Raw genomic sequence first — 21,450 nt, 5'->3', positions numbered from 1 at the left:
ATGCATACAAAGATGGGGTCGGCTTATACTCGAGTATATACGGTAGTTATTGAGTATTGATGTACAGCCATTAGTTAAAAATAATTTTCTGTCATAACTTGATGCTGTACAGGTAGTAATACATTTTAAAAAATCATGGTTTAGAGGAGGGTTGCAAAAACTATCCTAAATTGACAGATATATAAAAAATGCAAGCCATAACGGGCCTCCACTTGTTTGGAGAATGGAGGTCTGATAATTAAACAATCAGCACACTAATGTCACATGCATAGGCTGCTGCCTCTTATACTCTTTTCTAGAAGGGCTCAGGGAACACAATTGTCCTGGTACTCTCCAACACATAAGTATCTGTGTATAGATGGCGGAGAGGTGAGCACACAAATAGCATTAGAAGCGCCATTTGTCACTTGGGCTGCAGATTGAACACCCTTGTTTAAGAGGCATTACCTACAGATACCAAAAGTAGCTTAGATTTCCCGTCTGTTCTTCTTAAGGGATGTAATAAAAAGATCATGCCATCTCTCCAGAGTGTCTTGTTCACCGTGCCTCTGAGTAGCTGAAACCCCCTAACAGTCCTCCAACAAAGTCGGTCTGTGGCTTTGGGGTCTTGCCTAAAATGTTCAGTGAATGTCAAATGTTGGGAATTGCAGCGCCAGGATCTTCTGTATCAGGTTGAGCTTCTTATTGATCCAAGAGATCTTGAACCTGAGGAAAAATAGCAGGACGCAGGCACATAGAGTATTAGGCTTCCACGTAGTTGGAAGTGCTGCGGACTTTTCTGCGTGGATTTTGAAAAATCCGCAGGTCAAAATACCTGCGGTTTACCTGTGGATTAGCCTGCGGTTTCACACCTCACAATGGTGAAGGTGTGAAACCGCAGTGGAATCCGCACAAAGAATTGACATGCTGCGGATTGTAACCTGCAGCAAATCCACGCGGAAAGATCCACAGCATGTGCACAGCGTTTTTGGTTTTACCATTGCAAAGAATGGTACTGTACAACACAGCAGAAACTGCTGCGGACCCGCAGGGCCAGAAACGCTGCAGATCCGCAGCAGAATCCGCACCGTGTGCACATAGCCGAAGAGAGGAGCAAGGTTGTTATAACACCGCGCGCACATCAACAGAGCTGGGACACTTGGACAGGAGGTTTTCTGACTACTGGATCACACAAGTTGGAAACAATGACATCACTTGGAAGACATTACAACCCCCAAATGTGCAGACCCTGTTACAAAAAAATAGGAAAGTGTTATGTCGCGCTCACCAGGAGGTGGGGCTTCGGCCCCGACATCACTCCATCCGGTACGGCGGTCCCTCGGGGGTCCCCGTCGGGTGCGCACGCGCAGCTCTCATCCCCGGGTCTCCTCCTCCATGTCACATTTGCGCTTGCGCGCTCCTGTCAGTGCTGTATAGGGCTCGGTCCTCTCTATGGTAATGGAGGACCTGACCCGGAACCTGTAGTGGTCATGTGCTTTCTGGCTAGGTCCTGACCCGGAACCAGTAGTAGTCATGTGCTATATCAGACGATCTCCCCCTAGGGGAGGTGCCTGATTATTGTTGTGCTTCCTGGCTGGGTCAGCTGTGTCCCAGCCTGGCTGTGCGCTGTTCTCAGGTCCTCTGCTCTGTCTGCTATTCTGTGGTGCTCCTAGCACTTGCTCTGAACCCTTGTTGCTTCATGTCAGTTGTGCCTCCTGGCACATCCTCTCGTATCCTGTCCCTTGCTTCTTGCTCAGCCGTGCCTCCTGGCATTCACTCTATTCCTGTGTTCTGTTACACCACCTGGCACGACTGTTGCCTCATTCTGTACCCTGTCGTGCTCCTTGCACGCGTCCTGCTTTGCCTACCTCCGGATGGGTTACTTGCTACACGCCTTATGTGCCCACGTGTACCCGTCTAGCACTATCCTGTATTCAGCGCACTCCCGTGTATTCTCCTGTGTTCCCTAGTATCCTGCACCCTCCAGTCACACAGTCTCGTTATCTCCTGTGAGCCAGCCGCCTGGTGCCAGCAGTCGTGGTATCGTATCCCCTGGGGCTTGCTCCTGACACTCCCTGTATAGGGGGTGGTCCTCACTAGGCTAGCTCACCCTGGGAGGGTTGGTGCCGCGACCCAGAGGGTCCACTCCAGGAGTCGCTAACACTCTAACACTCTAACAGAAAGAACTTGATCATTTCCTATTTTTGGTTTTCTCTACTCACACTGTTCATCCAGGATATCCATCCTAATTCCCCAGGCCCGGACTTTAACAATGTGCCATTTTTTACAAAGGCATTCATCTGACAGACAGCTTGATAAGCCCAGATCAATAATAATAACTAAGAACCATGTTGCACTGGGGATTTTCAGAACACAGACGTACACTGAGGCTTCCCTTCATTTGGTGACACGTAAGATAGGATACATGTATCATGAGAATTGTTTCCTTGTGATGTCTTTAATTAACGGGAAAACTGCATACAGTCATGGCCAAAAGTTTTGAGAATGACACAAATATTATATTTTCACATGATCTGCTGCCCTCTGGTTTTTATGTGTGTTTGTCAGATGTTTTTATCACATACAGAAATATAATTGCAATCATATCATGAGTAACAAAAGGTTATATTGACAGTTAGAATGAGTTAATGCAGCAAGTCAAAATTTGCAGTGTTGACCCTTCTTCTTCAGGACCTCAGCAATTCTCCCTGGCATGCTCTCAATCAACTTCTGGATCAAATCCTGACTGATAGCAGTCCATTCTTGCAAAATCAATGCTTTTATTTTGCCTGAATTTGAAGGTTTTTGTTTGTCCACCCGTCTCTTGATGATTGACCACAAGTTCTCAATGGGATTAAGATCTGGGGAGTTTCCAGACCATGGTCCCAAAATCTCTATGTTTTGTTCCCTGAGCCATTTAGTTATCACCTTTGCTTTATGGCAAGGTGCTCCATCATGTTGAAAAAGGCATTGTTGATCGCCAAACTGCTCTTGGACGGTTGGGAGGAGTTGCTCTTGGAGGACATTCTGGTACAATTCTTTATTCATGGCTGTGTTTTTAGGCAAGACTGAGAGAGAGCCCATTCCCTTGGCTGAGAAGCAACCCCACACATGAATGGTTTCAGGATGCTTGACAGTTGGCATGAGACAAGACTGGTGGTAGCGCTCACCTGGTCTTCTCCGAATAAGCCATTTTCCAGATGTCCCAAACAATCGAAAAGGGGATTCATCAGAGAAAATGACTTTACCCCAGTCCTCAGCAGTCCACTCCCTGCACCTCTTGCAGAATATCAGTCTGTCCATGATGTTTTTTCTGGAGAGAAGTGGCTTCTTTGCTGCCCTCCTTGAGACCAGGCCTTGCTCCAAGAGTCTCCGCCTCACAGTGCGTGCAGATGCACTCACACCTGCCTGCTGCCATTCCTGAGCAAGCTCTGCACTGCTGGTAGCCCGATCCCACAGCTGAAACACTTTTAAGAGACAGTCCTGGCGCTTGCTGGTCTTTCTTGGGCGCCCTGGAGCCTTTTTGGCAACAAGGGAACCTCTCTCCTTGAAGTTCGTGATGATGCGATAGATTGTTGACTGAGGTGCAATCTTTCTAGCTGCGATACTCTTCCGTTAGGCCATTTTTGTGCAGTGCAATGATGACTGCACGTGTTTCTTTAGAGATAACCATGGTTAACAGAAGAGAAACAATGATGCCAAGCACCAGCCTCCTTTTAAAGTGTCCAGTGGTGTCATTCTTACTTAATCATGACAGATTGATCTCCAGCCCTGTCCTCATCAACACCCACACCTGTGTTAATTGAGCAATCACTGAAACGATGTTAGCTGGTCCTTTTAAGGCAGGGCTGCAATGATGTTGAAATGTGTTTTGGGGGATAAAGTTAATTTTCTAGGCAAATATTGACTTTGCAAGTAATTGCTGTTAAGCTGATCACTCTTTATAACATTCTGGAGTATATGCAAATTGCCATTAGAAAAAATGAAGCAGTAGACTTTGTAAAAATTAATATTTGTGTCATTCTCAAAACTTTTGGCCATGACTGTACATACAGTACACTAAGTCTGTGGATGCCAGATATGCCACCTAATGTCACCTAGAGAAGATGATGCCCTGCTGGATTCACTGCCACGAATTGGGTAATAACATCACAGTGAAATCTGTAATTTTCCATTGGGAGAAGGACTTACACAGGACAATATAAGTAATGATTAGGGGCATGGAGAAGTTATAGCCCTATTTAATGTCATAAAGTATTGTAGAAAATGTTATTTGACACACACACACAAACACACTGTATAATATATTTAGCTTGTAGTTCTTAAATTACTTAAATTGGTTGTCTGGTCTAAAATGAAAAGTCTGAAGATTCAACAGTTTCTGTGCCAGGAATATGCATACCCCCGGGCAGAACCTGTCTAGTGAGCATGTAAGGAGATAGGGTGCGGCCATCTATTGGGCAGGGCTGTCCAGTTGGCACGGCCTCGCTCAATACACTTGTATGAAGTTAGAACACACCCATTAGACGGCTTCTGCTTCTGAGTATGAACATCACCACCGTTCTCGGCTCAGAAACTGACAAAACCTTGCAGTGCACAGCACATGCGCTAGGGGAATTCAAAGGTCGGCAGTCACACAGTGATACACAGGATGACTGCAGACTCTTCATTTTCGAGTGGACAACCCTTTTAAAACCTCTGATCAGTTATGTCAAGATTAATATATTATATATATTGTAACGTTCCACACTGTCTGTGGACCGGGATTACTCACTTTGCAGGTCTTGGAGGTAAACACTGGCACACTCAGGATTAAAACAAGTCCATTCGGTTTATTATTCACCAGTATGCAGCAGCCATTACACTGTCTGTTACACATTCAGCTTTACCAAAATGAACACAGTCTCTCACTGGGGTCAGTCAGCATAACACGGACTCCGTTCCATTACCTGTTGGTGTCAGCCACACAGGTTCTCGAATCCCTCTTATCTGCAGAGGTATCCCATAAACATCAATACACAGTCTCTTCCTCACAAATACTTCTCACTAACCCCGGTCAGTATAACTCATGGTTGTCAAGACCGTTACCTGTTGGATTGGCCACATAGGTTCTCAGATCCCTCTTATCCTCAGAGGTATCCCATAAGCATCAATTCAAACACAGTCTCTTTCTGACCCCGGTCAGCATAACACGGACTCCGTTCCATTACCTGTTGGTCACGCAGGTTCTCGGATCCCTCTTATCCACAGACGTATCCTATAAATATTTCTCACTGACCCCGGTCAGCATAACTCAAGGTTTTCAAGACTGTCTACTCCACTGGCTAGGACTCGCCAGCACTGCTTCCCCAGGCTATGCGACGTCCAGCCGGGAAACATGGGAGCTCTGTCCAGGCTGACAAACACCCAACACATGCTCTGACATGTGCAACCCACCTTCTTTAGATAGCTATAACCACTCCCAGTTACCTATCACATGGCTAGTCACATGATCATGACCTCATCACAGGTCCTCAAAATTCACAACCACACACATACTTTCAGGCAAAATGGGATACAGTGAGCCCCCCTCACCACGGAGCGAGGTAAATGGGTAGCACAACCCTCCCAACTCTCAGAGCTACCCGTAGTCCGGACTGAAATGTGAACAAAAAAACTTCTTAGAACTTACGTACACTTAAGAAAAACACTCCAGGCTACATCACAGGGAGCTGCATCCCTGTGATACATACCTCCCATTAACTATACGGCCATTAGTATTGCTACATAATATATATACTGTATATATACAAACATACATATATAAACACACACACACATATACACTATATATAGTAAATAAATAAAAAAATATATATATATATATATAAAGCTGAGTGTATGTATGTGTGTGTGTATGTATCAAGCCATGCCCACTCCACATAGATCCACCCACTGGCGGGTGGAGAGCGGGATTGTAGAGGGAAAGTGAGGGACAAGGGTTGAGAGTGTATCTGTGAGGGAGAGAGCGGGACATGGACGGAGAGCAGGGCTGCGGAAGGATATAGCGGGAGGGTGCGTGGAGAGAAGGGCTGTGGAAGGAGAGAGCGGGGCTGTGGAGGAAGAGAGCGGGGCTGTGGAGGAAGAGAGCGGGGCTGTGGAGGGAGAGCAGGACACAGATTGAGAGTGGGGCTGCAGAGGGATAGAACGGGATGGCGCAGGGAGAGCGGGATTGTGAAAGGAGAGAGCGTGAAGGCGGGTGAAGAGCAGGGCAAAGGGAGAGCGCAGGACGCGGGTGGAAAGTTGGGCTGCTTAGGGAGAGGGCTGGATGGCCAGTGGAGACAGGGGCTGCAGAGGAAGAGAGCGGGACGGCGAGTGGAGAACAGAATGGTGAGTGGAGAGCGGGGCTGCAGAGGGAGAGAGCCGGATGGCCAGTGGTGAGCGGGGCTGTGGAGCGAGAGAGCGGGACAGTCAGTGGAGACAGGGGCTGCTGAGAGAAAGAGCGGGGCTGTGGAGGGAGAATGTGGAATGGCAATTGGAGAGTGGTGCTGCGGAAGGAGAGAGCGGGATGGTGGATGGAGAGCTGAGCTGTGGAGGGAGACAGCGGGGCTGCGGAGCAAAAGTGGGGCTGCTGAGGGAGAGAGTGGGATGGCCAGTGGAGACAGGGGCTGGGGAGGGAGAGAGCGGAATGGTGAATGGGAATGCTGAGGGAGAATGAGGATGAGGAGCGTGGAACTTCCTGTAAGAAGCCCAGAATGGAATGGGCAGACCCCGGTGAAGTTGGTTTAAGTCCGGTGAGTGAACATAGTTACCCTCAGAATGTCTTCTCTCCTGACACCAATGCTTTTTTAGGCATTCCCGCAGACGTAAACAGATTCGAGGAGTTGCAGTTCCAGATGGAAGACAAAAACGGCTGAAGAGGAAGTGGCGTGTTTGTTGTCATGTAAATAACACAGTCATGTTATGGCTCCCCAAGCTGGTTGGGGCATTGCGTCCCTGAATGTCAGGCAAATTAGATCCAAATTCAGGAGGGCAATCGTTCTAGATTATATTAAACAGATGAACGCTCACATCTTTTGTTTTCAGGAATGTGGGATTGTGGACGCTCCAAGCGATAAGGACTGGCCTTACGGACAGCATGTATGGTCTGGCTCAAGTGTTAATAGGAATGATGGTGTAGGGATATTAATGGGTAACAGGGAGATTAGTTTAGATAGCTACACGGTGGAAGAGGTGGGTAGATGTATAATTGCACGTTAGCTATAGGGGGTGGCGGGCTATAATTATTAATGTGTACTGTCCATCAGGACACAACAGGAAAATGGAGTGTCTGGCTCTTTTGGAAAAATTAAGTTTGTTTCTTCCAGGCAAAATGCCTACAGTTTTAGTTGGAGACTTTAATTGCACCACAGAAGGGAATTGTGACATAACTGGTAAAAAGTTATCCAATCTTATTTCTGATTTTTCCCTTCTAGATGCTGCTGCTCTGAAATTTGGCATCCCACCACCGCCAACGTACCATGCTGATAGGGGTGGTATTGCATCCAGGATAGATAAAATGTTATTTTCCAAAAATATGTTGTGTATGAATTTTGAACAAAATGCTGTACCTTTTTCTGATCATGATTGTTTGAGAGGTGCGTTTAGTGCGATTGATGACTGTGTGTATGGGGGTGGGGTTTGGAAGCTGAATGTAAGATTGATAGAAGATGAGGATGTGATGAATGAATTAAAAATAAAGTACAAAGAGTGGAGGGTATGTAAGAGGGATTTCGCGTGTGTGCTGGAATGGTGGGACTGGGTTAAGGTGAGTTGCAAAAAATTCTTCATAAAATGGGGCTATAAAAAAGCTGCTATTTATCGGAGTAAATTTAATGATTTAACCAGGCGTTTAGACTGGTTAAGGAAGTGTGGCGAAAGTGGGATGGATGTGTCGGATCTGCTGGGTGAGACAAAGAGTGAATTAAAGTGTGTTATGGATGAAAAAGGGAAAGAAATCATCTATCGCACCAAAATAGAATTGTATGCGTGAGGTGATTGGTAGAGTTGTGGATGAGGATCACGTGTGTGCTGTGCCTGGAAGAAGTATGAGTGATAACTTATTGCTATTAAGGGACTTGATTGGAGACTGCATGGGAAGGAAACGGAAGTGTATGGTTCTGTCAATTGATTTTGAGAAAGCGTTTGATATGGTCTCGCATGTGTTTTCGTTTAAAGTTCTGGAGAGAATGGGATTACCTCAAAAATTTGTGAATGGGATAATGTCTTTGTATGATTGTGTGTCAAGTGAGTTTCTTGTTAATGGGTGGTTGAGTGAGAAAGTGAATATTAAGTCTGGTGTAAGGCAGGGGTGTCCCATGTCCTCTGTCTTGTTTGTATGTGTGATTGAACCTTTGTTGTGCTTGGTGAGACGTGATAAAATGATGCAAGGTTTGTTGGCACCTGGGAGTGGTGGGAAGCATGTGAAAGTTCTTGGATATATGGATGATGTTGTGGCTGTTAGTGAAAGTGTTGCGTCTATGAGTAGGGTTAAGTTGCTTCTGGAGTTTTTCTGTGGTGCATCTGGCTTTAGAGTGAATTGGAATAAATGTAGTTTTAAAAGTTTGGGGATGACGGAGTTAAAATGGAGGGGGTAAAGTGTGAGGAGGGTGCTATCAAAGTGCTGGGAGTATTATTTAATAAGGACTTGGAAGGTAAGAAGAGCTGGGAGGAGTGTGGATTGCGCATAGAGCGTAAGTTAAATTTTTGGCGACTGAGAGACTTGACCTTGAGTGGCAAGATTTTGGTCATAAAAGCGGTGATTCTTCCGATTTTGCTTTTTATTGCAACAGTTTTTCCACCATCATGTAGGAAAATAACAAGAGTGGAAAAGTTAGTTTTTACTTTTTTCTGAAGCAGTAAAATAGAGAAACTTAAGAGAGAGAGTCTTTTCAAGGCGTGTCACCATGGTGGCATGGCCTTTCCAAACATTGAGATTTTTCTGGGGCTTCAGTATATCAAAACTGTTGTTATTTTGCTGAATAAAGGAAATAAGGGAGCGTATATGGCAAGTGATTCTGCTGGTTGGATGTTATATGGCTTATGTTGGAGAAAAAGGGATGCTAGAGTGCCTGTTGCTTTCAAGTGTCCTGTCTGGTATGAGGTGATTGAGAAGTTTGTGAGGAAGCATGATTCACTGAGTGTGCCAATGAATGATTTTAGAATGGCTTAGAATGTGATGAAAATAATACGCGAGAATGATGTGGAATGTAATATTGTGGGGTTGAGAGGGAATGAAGTTTTGGTTGCATGGAAGAGTTTGGAAACGCACAGGATGTCTAATAGACAAAGGGATATTGTATGGATGTCCTTGCACAATATTTTGCTTGTGCGACAGGTTCAGAAGAGACGAGGTCTGACCAGAACTGATGTGTGCCCGAGGGAAGGATGTGGTGGATGTGAGACTTTGTGGCATACTATGTGGGACTGTGACTACGTGTGCAGTGTGTGGAAATGTGTATGTGGGTTGTGTAAGGAGTTAGCGGGTGCGAGTTTTATTGACTGGCGAGTTGCGATGTTTGGAATTGGCGCATGTGGTCATGTGAGAAATAGAATCCTATGGTTAATTATGACTTGTGTGATGCAGAGTTTGTGGGATGTGAGGAATTTAGGAATTTTCAAAGAGAAGCATGTATCTGTGAATAAGTGTGTCGGGCTGTTCCTATCTAAATTATACTTGATTTATAAATTAGACTGCGAAGGCGGTGGTGGTTCTGATGCAGAGGGTGTCTGGAAATTTAAAAAATGGCATCACCTGATCAAATATCAGTGAATTTTAGTGATGTTTGTTGATGTTTAGGATGTTTTTTGTGTATACCCTTGTTTTGCTACACTAAAATAAATATGAACCATGATGATGAGAGTTGAAACAACGACGTTTAAGTTGATGAGCTTATAATGAGTTGTTAATAACTAACCTGAATGGTTTAAAAGAAAAAAAACAAAAAAAAGAAACACAGTGTCTGCAAATTGAGATTCTGGCTTGGCTTTTATCCTAAGTCATGTAACAAGGCTCGTTAAAGGGTGGACATTGACTTTTAGGATTGCTACTTCCAATAGGTGGCACTAGAGTTCTAGACCTCTTCCTCTCTGAAGAGACAATTTGCATAATTAGCATTCTAACCACTCATTATGGAGGATTCTGAGCAGAGGATACCCTGAATCTGAAAATCCCTCAAAGCAGACAAACCTTTTATTAACTATTTTTTTCCTAGGTAAAAAATGGTGATTCCACTATATACTGAGACTGACAAAATTCTATTACATATTGATACGTCGCATAAAAATGTGGTGCAATTTACAAAGCCTTTCCATTTGCTACACAATGTCTTTGATAATCCTCACCCTGAATACACAGCTAGAACAGCACTACAATAATTGTTCTTATAGGGGAATGGACACAAGAAAGAGAACACTTTCCATCAAAAAGAGAAGTGTTCCAATGCAAATAAAAAATTAAACCATTTTGCGGTCACGTGTTGCTCCTCTCCCACTGCCCTCTCTTATTCCTACGATGCTCTTCGTTTCGGTCATTTGACGTGTGGTCAGACGGAGATTTGTGGCTTCATTATGGGGGTGCAAATGTGGCTGTATTTCACTAAAGAGATTACTTCATGTATATTTTATCATTGTTAATTTTTTTCTTCCAGTAAAAATAAACTTAAAATAAATATATATCTGGCTGCGAAATGTATATGTGGCGCCCCTGAGGCTCAGTCGTCACAGAGGTACTGCACCTCCTCCTGAGGTGTGGTACCCCACCATCCAGGTAAGGTGGAGACTCCTGACCACACTCCAACACCCGCACCCCACACCACAAAGTAGTGTAGCAAACCACCTTCGGCGGCTCCCTGCTTGGAGTGTAGCAAAGCACCCATTGGTGGCTCCCTGCTTGGAACACGAAACGTGCTGGGAGGTGGCTGGAGTTAGATTACATTACAAGGAGCGGGAAGAGTTTAGGATTAGAGGTCAGTTGGTTTATGAGTTGGAGAGAAGAAGATTCCTGGAGAGAGGGATAGATGGATGGAAGTTCTGCAGCAGATCCCAGTGACCTGGGTCTGCTGGCATGGGAAAGGAAGAGAGAGAGAGCAACATAGACTGAAAGCCTGACTCTCCATAGAAAGGAAGATTAGTACGGAACGTGAGGAGTAAAAGGGAACAGAGGACGTGGGTTAGAAGAGAACCTTTCCTAGAAGTCCCAAGCGCAAGGCCGGGGCCCGGTCCCCGAGGTTGTATGGATACTAAAGGTCCTGCAGCAGACACCGGAGGAATAGAAGTAGTGACCACTTTATTCCCACACAAGACTTGGGGGCACAACAGCAACTGGATAGTGAGCCAGGACTTAGTAGCAAGAAGTCCCCAAAGCAGGCTACAGCTGTCTGCCGTACAAGTAGAGTTCATAAGAACATCGGACAGGAGGAACTCCAGTGTAACTCAGTGCTATGAGTACTTCATTCAAAGGCGCTATAAGAGGAGACGTTCAGAAAGGCACATGTTGGCGGAGTGTTGGAAAGGAGTATTCCATCTGGCCTGGAGGTTGACTGGGTCCCTGACTGGAGGACACGGTATGGATGCGGGCACCTGTTTGTACAGCAGACTGTAAGTAAAGCTTTGGAACTACATGCCCTGGTGTCCTCCGCTTATTCCCTGCGCCATCCCGCCTAGCCCAGCCGCCACCTCTGTGCCTGACACTACACCATCTAAGTGTCACTTCACCTACACTGCCCTGGGACTACAGCCATGCCTGTGGAGGGCTATAACATCACTGCTGCACCACACCATCTGTCCCAGAGGATCTGTCTGCAGCGTCGGCTTACATCTTCATTGCCGAACACCACAGGTGGCGTCACGAATCACTTATAAACTTTCATCACCAATAGCACACTGAAACAACCCCCATGTAATGGAGCCCCAGGGCCACGGACCGGTTCACTGCTGCCGTGATGACCCCCCTTTGAGAAGATCAACCGGCCCGGTACCGAGTACCCCACGGCCCTGGGGAGTGAGGGCGCTCCATATATTTTAAGAAAATACCGTAATCAATGGTCATGTTTTCTATTTATTAGAGATTTTGAATCATGCCACCATACGACGAATACCCTGATTTGCCATCCTTAAAGGTGCAGCTACCCGTCCTATGAGGCTCCGGGCAGGCTGCCCCGTATTGCACACAACAGCTAAACATCTACATTGTATCACGGCTGTCAATTCCAGCTATAAATAGAAGCCACATCCATTCGAACAATGGATTCTCCTATCTGTACGGCAACAGCAATAAGGAATCCTACATTGTTTTCCAGGAGGCAGGCTATGTTCCTGATAAATGAAAGTCACATTTACTTAGATCCTTGACTAGCTGCCATGGAAAGATATTTAGCACTTGTAGGGTATTGCCCAATCTGTACACTTCCTAAATGCAGGGACAGAGAACATGAGAAGCACTGGCTGTCACCGAAATCTGTTGTACAGTAAATGCCAATTACATGGGAAGGCTCGGAAACAGCATGTCAAGCAGGAATGCCAATCATTCATTCACTGAGTTAATACAGGTGCTATAAGCTGTACACGTTTGATAATAAAATCACTCCATGTAAGACAAGTCTTTTGCTCATTAGTGGTCAGCATCAATCAGTTCATCTTCATGGATTATTTATTAGGATTATAATTAAAAATTAAATCACTGGATATGATAATAGGTCGGTCACCTGCTGTTCATGTAGTAGAAAGATAACAGAAAAGGTAACTAAATTGGGAAAGCCATGCAGATGTCATTTACAGGATCTCTATAAGGATTGCCACTTGGTATTGACCCCATCAACATTATAGTATAGACGCCCAGTTACAACAGCTGGAGGAGCCAATGCGCATCGGTGGCAGTAACAACATCGTTTTTATTACCCTGGGATCAGAAGCCACCTAGGGCCATGTGTTTGCCTTCGTAATATAATAATGAATACATATATTAGTACACACGGTAACACATTTATAAATATACCGATAGACGAGCCATCTCCGTAAAAAGCCACAGGATGACTGAGCGCAGAACAGGAATAGCACAGGATTAAAGCAAAAAAAGATATGATCTTTTCACCTGACAATAGTGGATCAAGAATCGTCACGATAGTTTATTTAAAGTAAAGGTATGATACTATATAAAGCTCAAAAGCAACAAAAAATAACCCGGGGGATGATAAATAGATGTTAATCACTATATATTTACATGAGTCATTTACTAAACTGAGGTTGTATATGTGTTTAAAGGGGTTTTCCCATGGACAAAAGTTCATTTTAATCAATGGACAAAAGTTCATTTTAATCAATAAGATCTTGTTTTTAAACAATGTTTTATTTCAAAGAAATAAGCAGCGGTGACCCCCTGCTGTCCTGTCTGTATACTTTCTTTTGCTTCCTCCCCTGCCCAGGAGCTGTGGTATGCTCAGACCATGTTCCTGCACGGTCAGACACAGTCATTACACAGTACATAGCAGGGGCACATTTATAAGATTATCTCAGCACAGGAACATTTTATGTAAACACATCCAATTGTGGAAATTATTATTATTCCAAGATCTATTGATTAAAATGAACTTTCCGTCACGGGAAATCCCCTTTACGGTGTGCAAATACATTGATATAGAGATGGTACAACAGGGGTAAAAATATGATCTATTACTAGGGGAGCCATGTATGGATGTAGGTATGGGGGAGTGTAGAGTGATACAGTAATGAGGGTAAGAATGTAATGATGGGGTAACAGTGTGGTCATATTGGGATAAACATGTAGGGATATAGTGCTGGGGAAACTTGTGTGATGCTGATTTAGTTGTGGGGTAAGAATATAATGACATAGTAAAGAGGGTATTTATGTAGTGATTGGGTAGTAGTGCTGTCCTATAGTAATGGGGCACACATGGTGGTATATGGTGCTGGGGGTGAACATGTAGTTATATAGTTATGGGGTAAGCATATAATGTATAATGGGGGTTAGAGGGTCGTTATATAGTGATGGGTAATAGTACAGTTATATTATGGATCTGGTGCTAGGGGATACATACCGACTTCTATGGGTAATATGTAATGATGGGCTAGTAGTCATACATTGCTGAGTACTAGTAGACTAGTGTAATGATATAGTGATGGGGGTCACAGCCCTGCAGTCAGTGACTCGGTGACATTGCTTCTCTTAGTGCAGAGTTGCTAATCGGATGGAATCAGTGCCGGGATGAGGGCTTTCTGCGGATGATGGAGACCACCAGCATTCCTCCCCAGACCCCATACAGCATTCCTCCCCAGACACCATACAGCATTCCTCCCCAGACCGCACAAAGCATTCCTCCCCAGACTCCACAAAGCAGTCTTCCCCAGACCCCACAGAGCAGTCCTCCCCAGACCTCATACAGCATTCCTTCCCAGACCCCACACAGCATTCCTCCCCAGACCCCATACAGCATTTCTTCCCAGACCCCTTACAGCATTACTCCCCAGACCAAACACAGCATTCCTCCCCAGACCCCTTACAGCATTCCTCCCCAGACCCCACACAGCATTCTTCCCCAGACCCAACACAGCATTCCTCCCCAGACCCCACACAGCAGTCCTCCCCAGACCTCATACAGCACTTCTCCCCAGACCCCATACAGCAGTATTTCTCAACTCCAGTCCTCAAGACCCACCAACAGGTCAAATTTTCTGGATTTCCTTAGTATTGCACAGGTGATAATTTCATCACCTGCTTAAGCATTAATAGCATCACCTGTGCAATACTAAGGAAATCCTGAAAACATGACCTGTTGGTGGGTCTTGAGGACTGGAGTTGAGAAACACTGCCATACAGCATTCCTCCCCAGACCTCACACAGTATTCCTCCCCAGACTCATACAGCATTCCTCCCAAGACCCCATACAGCATTCCTCCCCAGACCCCATTCAGCATTCCTCCCCAGACCCCACTCAGAATTCCTCCCCAGACCCCATACAGCATTCCTCCCCATAACCCAAACATCATTCCTCCCCAGACTCCATACAGCATTCCTCTCCAGACCCCACAGCATTCCTCCCCAGACCCCATACAGCATTACTCCTCAGACCCCACTCAGCATTCCTCCCCAGACCCCACTCAGCATTCCTCCCCAGACCCCATACAGCATTCCTCCCCAGACCCCAAACAGCATTCCTCCCCAGACCCCATACAGCATTCCTCCCCAGACCCCATACAGCATTCCTCCCCAGACCCCATTCAGCATTCCTCCCCAGACCCCACACAGCATTCCTCCCCAGACCCCATACAGCATTCCTCCCCAGACCCCATTCAGCATTCCTCCCCAGACCCCACACAGCATTCCTCCCCAGACCCCATACAGCATTACTCCTCAGACCCCACTCAGCATTCCTCCCCAGACCCCACTCAGCATTCCTCCCCAGACCCCAAACAGCATTCCTCCCCAGACCCCATACAGCATTCCTCCCCAGACCCCATACAGCATTCCTCCCCAGACCCCATTCAGCATTCCTCCCCAGACCCCACTCAGCATTCCTCCCCAGACCCCATACAGCATTCCTCCCCATAACCCAAACATCATTCCTCCCCAGACTCCATACAGCATTCCTCTCCAGACCCCACAGCATTCCTCCCCAGACCCCATACAGCATTACTCCTCAGACCCCACTCAGCATTCCTCCCCAGACCCCACTCAGCATTCCTCCCCAGACCCCATACAGCATTCCTCCCCAGACCCCAAACAGCATTCCTCCCCAGACCCCATACAGCATTCCTCCCCAGACCCCATACAGCATTCCTCCCCAGACCCCATTCAGCATTCCTCCCCAGACCCCACACAGCATTCCTCCCCAGACCCCATACAGCATTACTCCTCAGACCCCACTCAGCATTCCTCCCCAGACCCCACTCAGCATTCCTCCCCAGACCCCAAACAGCATTCCTCCCCAGACCCCATACAGCATTCCTCCCCAGACCCCATAAAGCAGTCCTCCCCAGACCCCATACAGCATTCCTCCCCAGACCCCACACAGTATTTCTCCCCAGGCCCCACACAGCAGTCCTCCCCAGAACCCACACAGCATTCCTCCCCTGACCCCACACAGCATTCTTCCCCAGACCCCACACAGCATTCCTCCCCAGACCCCACACAGCAGTCCTGCCCGGACCCCATACAACATTCCTCCCCAGACCTCATACAGCATTCCTCCCCAGACCCCATACAGCAGTGTTTCTGAACTCCAGTCCTCAAGACCCACCAACAGGTCAAGTTTTCTGGATTTCCTTAATATTGCACAGGTGATAATTTCATCACCTGCTTAAGCATTAATAGCATCACCTGTGCAATACTAAGGAAATCCTGAAAACATGACATGTTGGTGGGTCTTGAGGACTGGAGTTGAGAAACACTGCCATACAGCATTCCTCCCCAGACCCCACACAGTATTCCTCCCCAGACCCCACAGAGCAGTCCTCCCCAGACCCCATACAGCATTCCTCCCCAGACCCCACACAGCAGTCCTCCCCAGAACCCACACAGCAGTCCTCCCCAGACCCCATACAGCATTCCTCCCCAGACCCCACACAGCATTCCTCCCCAAACCCCACTCAGCATTCCTCCCCAGACCCCACACAGCATTCCTCCCCAGACCCCACACAGCATTCCTCCACAGACCCCATACAGCATTCCTCCCCAGACCCCACACAGCATTCCTCCCCAGACCCCACACAGCATTCCTCCCCAGACACCACACATCAGTCCTCCCCAGACCCCACACAGCATTCCTCCCCGCAGTTCCTGCACACTAGGACATGCTGCACTGTGTTCGTGCCTGTTCCTTTAAGAGCCGGATCCGGTGCCTGCAGACAGCGGCGTCCTGTGTGCCCGCAGCGCGGGCTGAGAATGGAGACTAGAAATCTTACCGTCTGAATCCCTGGAAGGACGAGGGCCAGGACATGCGGGATTTCTTCAGTCCAGGTCTGTGGCCGGTGTCCACAGCATAGGAGGAGCGGTCCATGGCTGGGCAGTGCAGGTAGCGCTCTGTGTCTGAGAAGCCTCGGTGCCTCACCCTGCTGCTGGAGCACCTGCTGCGGGAGGAGACTGGGGGGCAGTGGGGCGCCGGCTGCGGCGGCAGGGAGGGCGCCTGCTGGGGCGGCAGGGAGGGCGCCTGCTGGTGCGGCAGGGAGGGCGCCGGCTGGCACAGTATCTGTAGCCCCGGCTGTGACTGAAGTTGGATCTGGAGCAATGGGTGAGCCTGGGCTTGGCACTGAGGGTGGATTTGGGGTGGGGATAGGGACTGTAGTGTGGGGAGTAGCTGGGACTGAGGCAGAGGTGGAGATTGTGGCTGAAGGGGATAAACTTGGGGCTGAAGCTGGCTGAGGAAAATCGAGTGAGGTGTGGGAGAGATGGTGGTGAAGGACGGGCTCCGGGACTGCGGCTGGAGAGGAGTCAGGTCCTGGTGCTGGAGGAAGCTCTGGTGCTGGAGGAAGCTCTGGTGCAGAGCCTGGGATTGGCGCTGCTCCGGGCGCCACAGATGCTTCGGTGCCTTCAGGTTTCCCGGGCTGCCCCCGTTGCTGCAGCTGCTGCTGGTCACCAGGTTGCTGCCCTCTGTATCCATGGCTCACCCTGCACACTGCGGACACAAACGCGTCCTGTGATCCGATCTCAGCAGAAGTTCAGGGAAGGACGCGAGAGAGCGAAACACATGCCAGATCCCAGCTTCAGCACCGGATCACCACATGGAGCAATAATGCCGGATCCAGCACAGGATCACTGAGCAGCTGCCTCCTACAGGGATCACCCTGGGGGAGGGCGACAGGGTCTGAAACGGACAGCTCCCTCAGTACTTGGCCACTGCCTGGTGGAGGAGAGGTGCTGCAACGCCGGACAGCTCCAGGACCGGATCACTGTGTGCAGGAAGAGGTGCTGCAGCGCCGGACAGCTCCAGGACCGGATCACTGTGTGCAGGAAGAGGTGCTGCAGCGCCGGACAGCTCCAGGACCGGATCACTGTGTGCAGGAAGAGGTGCTGCAGCGCCGGACAGCTCCAGGACCGGATCACTGTGTGCAGGAAGAGGTGCTGCAGCGCCGGACAGCTCCAGGACCGGATCACTGTGTGCAGGAAGAGGTGCTGCAGCGCCGGACAGCTCCAGGACCGGATCACTGTGTGCAGGAAGAGGTGCTGCAGCGCCGGACAGCTCCAGGACCGGATCACTGTGTGCAGGAAGAGGTGCTGCAGTGCTGGACAGCTCCCCCAGTACTGGATCAAAATATGTGAGGGAGGGGTGCTGAAGGGCTGAACAAATCCACCAGCAAGGGATCACTGTATGGAGGAGAGGTGCAGAATTGTCCGACAGCGCTACCAGTACCGGATCACTTTATGAAGAAGTGCTGGACAGATCCACAAGTACTTGATTACTGTATGGAGGAGAGATGCTTAAGTGCTGGACAGCTCCCTCAGTATCGGATCACTTTAGAAAGAAGTGCTGGACAGCTCCCTCAGTAAGGGATCACTTTCTGAAAAACTCCTGGGCAGCTCCCTCAGTAACGGATCACCTTATGAAGCAGTGCTGGACAGCTCCATCATCACTGGATCACTTTATGAAGAATTGCTGCACAGCTCCTTCAGTAATAGATCACTTTCTGAAAAAGTGCTGGACAGCTCCCTCAGTAAGGGATCACTTTCTGAAGAATTGCTGCACTGCTCCTTCAGTAATGGATCACTTTCTGAAAAAGTGCTGGACAGCTCCTTCAGTAATGGACCACTTCATGAAAAAGTGCTGGACAGCTCCACCATCACTGGATCACTGTATGGAGGGCAGATGCTGAAGTGCTGGACAGCTCCCCTGTACTGTATTCCCATATGTAGGAGAGGTGCTGAACTGCAGGAGAGCTACCAAAACAAGCGAAATCCACTCCTAGCAGACAAGAGCTGCTGGGGACTTGTAATGGATCTCCTCTGTGCCAGCTTCACCCTGCCATGAGTCAGGGACGTCTTTATCCCATGCAGAGTCACATCTGGCTTCCTGTTATTCGGAGACTCCTCGGTTGGAGCAGACTCTGACAAGTGCAGAACATCAGGTCACAGGCCAATAACAATAACCCCAGCTCCTTTGGTAGTCTTCCAGAATGTGCTGTGTTTCCCTGAGCTGGGCTCCAGTAGTGCTGTGCCGGGTGCTGCCCGCCTCCTCCGGCCGGCATGCTCTCCTCCTCACAGCAGATGATTGAGCTCTGCTGCTTGTGTGCTGGGTAGGAGTCACAGCTCTATATGTTATGCATGGCTCCTGGCCAAGGGTTCAGCCTGTCTCCTCACCTGGAGCTCCCTTGTTTGTCCTTTCTTCCCATCGCTGATAGATCTTCATTTGCTTCCCAAATTTTGAAACTTTACTGAATTAGACAGAGAGATGGAAGAGGAGGTGCGAGAAGCAGGAGCTGCCTCCTGTAAGCTCAAGACGAGGAGGTCCACACCAGCTCCTCAGCGGTGCTGGAGAGACCCTACCACTACCGCCCCTAATGAATACTATCAACACATTACTGCAGCACAAAGGAAAAGAAATGCAATTTTCAGCTCTGGATACAGTGTATGGTCAGGGCTCTGTTCAGACAAGTGTCTACCGCGCCATAGCTGGAAACTACAGTGATACTCAGGCTCCTTTGCTTTAATATCAATTGTGTCTAGCAGAGATTTCTGCTCTCATGTGTATGGGGCGCACAGCGTGCATTTATCCTCCCTCAGGATACATAGAAATTGGATCTCTAGAGAAAAAGAAATGATTGAAATACATGTTATATCTAATTGCCCTGAAATCATCTCCATGTCACATTCTGCCGGGTTCAGGAATCTCTAACATTAAATAAGGAATAGTGGCAGCATGACACGGTGTCTGATCCGGCAGGAGATTCACAATGTGACAAACTATCCATCAGCCATGTAGGTATTGAATACAGTGGATATTAATAGCTTGTGTCTATTTCTAGCACTGTCTAGGGGATGGATTGAGCATTTCAATAATTTAATTAATTAATCCTTTCTTTCCTCCCTCCCACCTCCCTTTCATGTATCCATTCTTTCTTCTTGTCTTCTATCCATTCCTCCCTGCAGTCACTGATCCATCCATTCATCCATGCATCCATCCCTTTTCCCTCCCCTTCATCCATCCCTCTTTCCTTCCCTCCATTCATCCCTCTTTCCCTACCTCCCTCTATCCATCCATTCCTCCTTCCCTCCCTCCCTTCATCCCTTACTTTCATCCATCCCTCTTCCCCTCTCTCCATCTATCCCTCTTTCTCTCCCCCATCCCTCCTCCATCCATTCCTCCTTCCCTACATCCCTTACTTTCATCCATCCATCCCTCTTCCCCTCTCTCCATCCATCCCTCTTTTTCTCCCTCCATCTATCCCTCTTTCTCTCCCTCCATTCATTCCTTTCTCTCCCTCCATCCATCCATCCCCCTTTCCCTCCCTCCATCCCTCCTCCATCCATTCCTCCTTCCTTCCCTCCCTTCATCCCTTACTTTCATCCATCCATCCCTCTTCCCCTCCCTCCCTCCCTCCCTCCATCCATCCCTCTTCCCCTCCCTCCATCCATCCATCCCTCTTCCCCTCTATCCATCCATCCCTCTTCCCCTCCTCCATCATCCATCCATCCCTCTTCCCCTCTATCCATCCATCCATCCCTCTTCCCCTCCCTCCCTCCATCCATCCATCCATGCATCCATCCATCCCTCTTCCCCTCCCTCCATCCATCCATCCCTCTTCCCCTCTATCCATCCATCCATCCATCCATCCATCCATCCCTCTTCCCCTCCCTCCATCCATCCATCCATCCATCCATCCCTCTTCCCCTCTATCCATCCATCTTTCTCTCCCTCCATCCATCCCTCTTTCCCTCCCTCCATCCCTCCTCCATCCATTCCTCCTTCCCTCCCTCCCTTCATCCCTTACTTTCATCCATCCATTCCTCTTCCCCTCTCTCCATCCATCCCTCTTTCTCCCTCCATTCATTCCTCTTTCTCTCCCTCCATCCATCCATCCATCCCCCTTTCCCTCCCTCCATCACTCCTCCATCCATTCCTCCTTCCTTCCCTCCCTTCATCCCTTACTTTCATCCATCCATCCATCCCTCTTCCCCTCCCTCCCTCCCTCCCTCCATCCATCCATCCCTCTTCCCCTCCCTCCCTCCCTCCATCCATCCCTCTTTCCCTCCATCCATCCATCCATCCCTCTTCCCCTCCATCCATCCATCCCTCTTCCCCTCCATTCATCCATCCATCCCTCTTCCCCTCCATCCATCCATCCATCCATCCATCCCTCTTCCCCTCCCTCTATCCATCCATCCCTCTTCCCCTCCCTCTATCCATCCATCCCTCTTCCCCTCCCTCTATCCATCCATCTTCCCCTCCCTCCATCCATCCATCCATCCATCCCTCTTCCCCTCCCTCCATCCATCCCTCTTCCCCT

General features: G+C 48.2%; 1 protein-coding gene across 1 annotated transcript in view; it reads right to left on the bottom strand.

Annotated features, from left to right (window-relative positions):
- Positions 1-20,025, bottom strand: part of LOC141097192 (3',5'-cyclic-AMP phosphodiesterase 4D) — a 1,243,227-nt gene extending 1,223,202 nt beyond the window's left edge. The window contains exon 1 of the mRNA XM_073584285.1: positions 16,915-20,025. Coding sequence (XP_073440386.1) covers positions 16,915-17,609 — 695 coding nt within the window. The 5' untranslated portion in view covers positions 17,610-20,025. The remainder of the gene's footprint in view (positions 1-16,914) is intronic.
- Between the last annotated feature and the right edge of the window lie 1,425 nt (positions 20,026-21,450).

Source organism: Dendrobates tinctorius, unplaced genomic scaffold (assembly GCF_039654945.1).
Source record: "Dendrobates tinctorius isolate UK_male_01 unplaced genomic scaffold, ASM3965494v1 ptg000083l, whole genome shotgun sequence".
NCBI lineage: Eukaryota > Metazoa > Chordata > Amphibia > Anura > Dendrobatidae > Dendrobates > Dendrobates tinctorius.
Note: the sequence above shows the minus strand (reverse complement) of the source record. Positions and strands in the feature narration are given on the sequence as shown.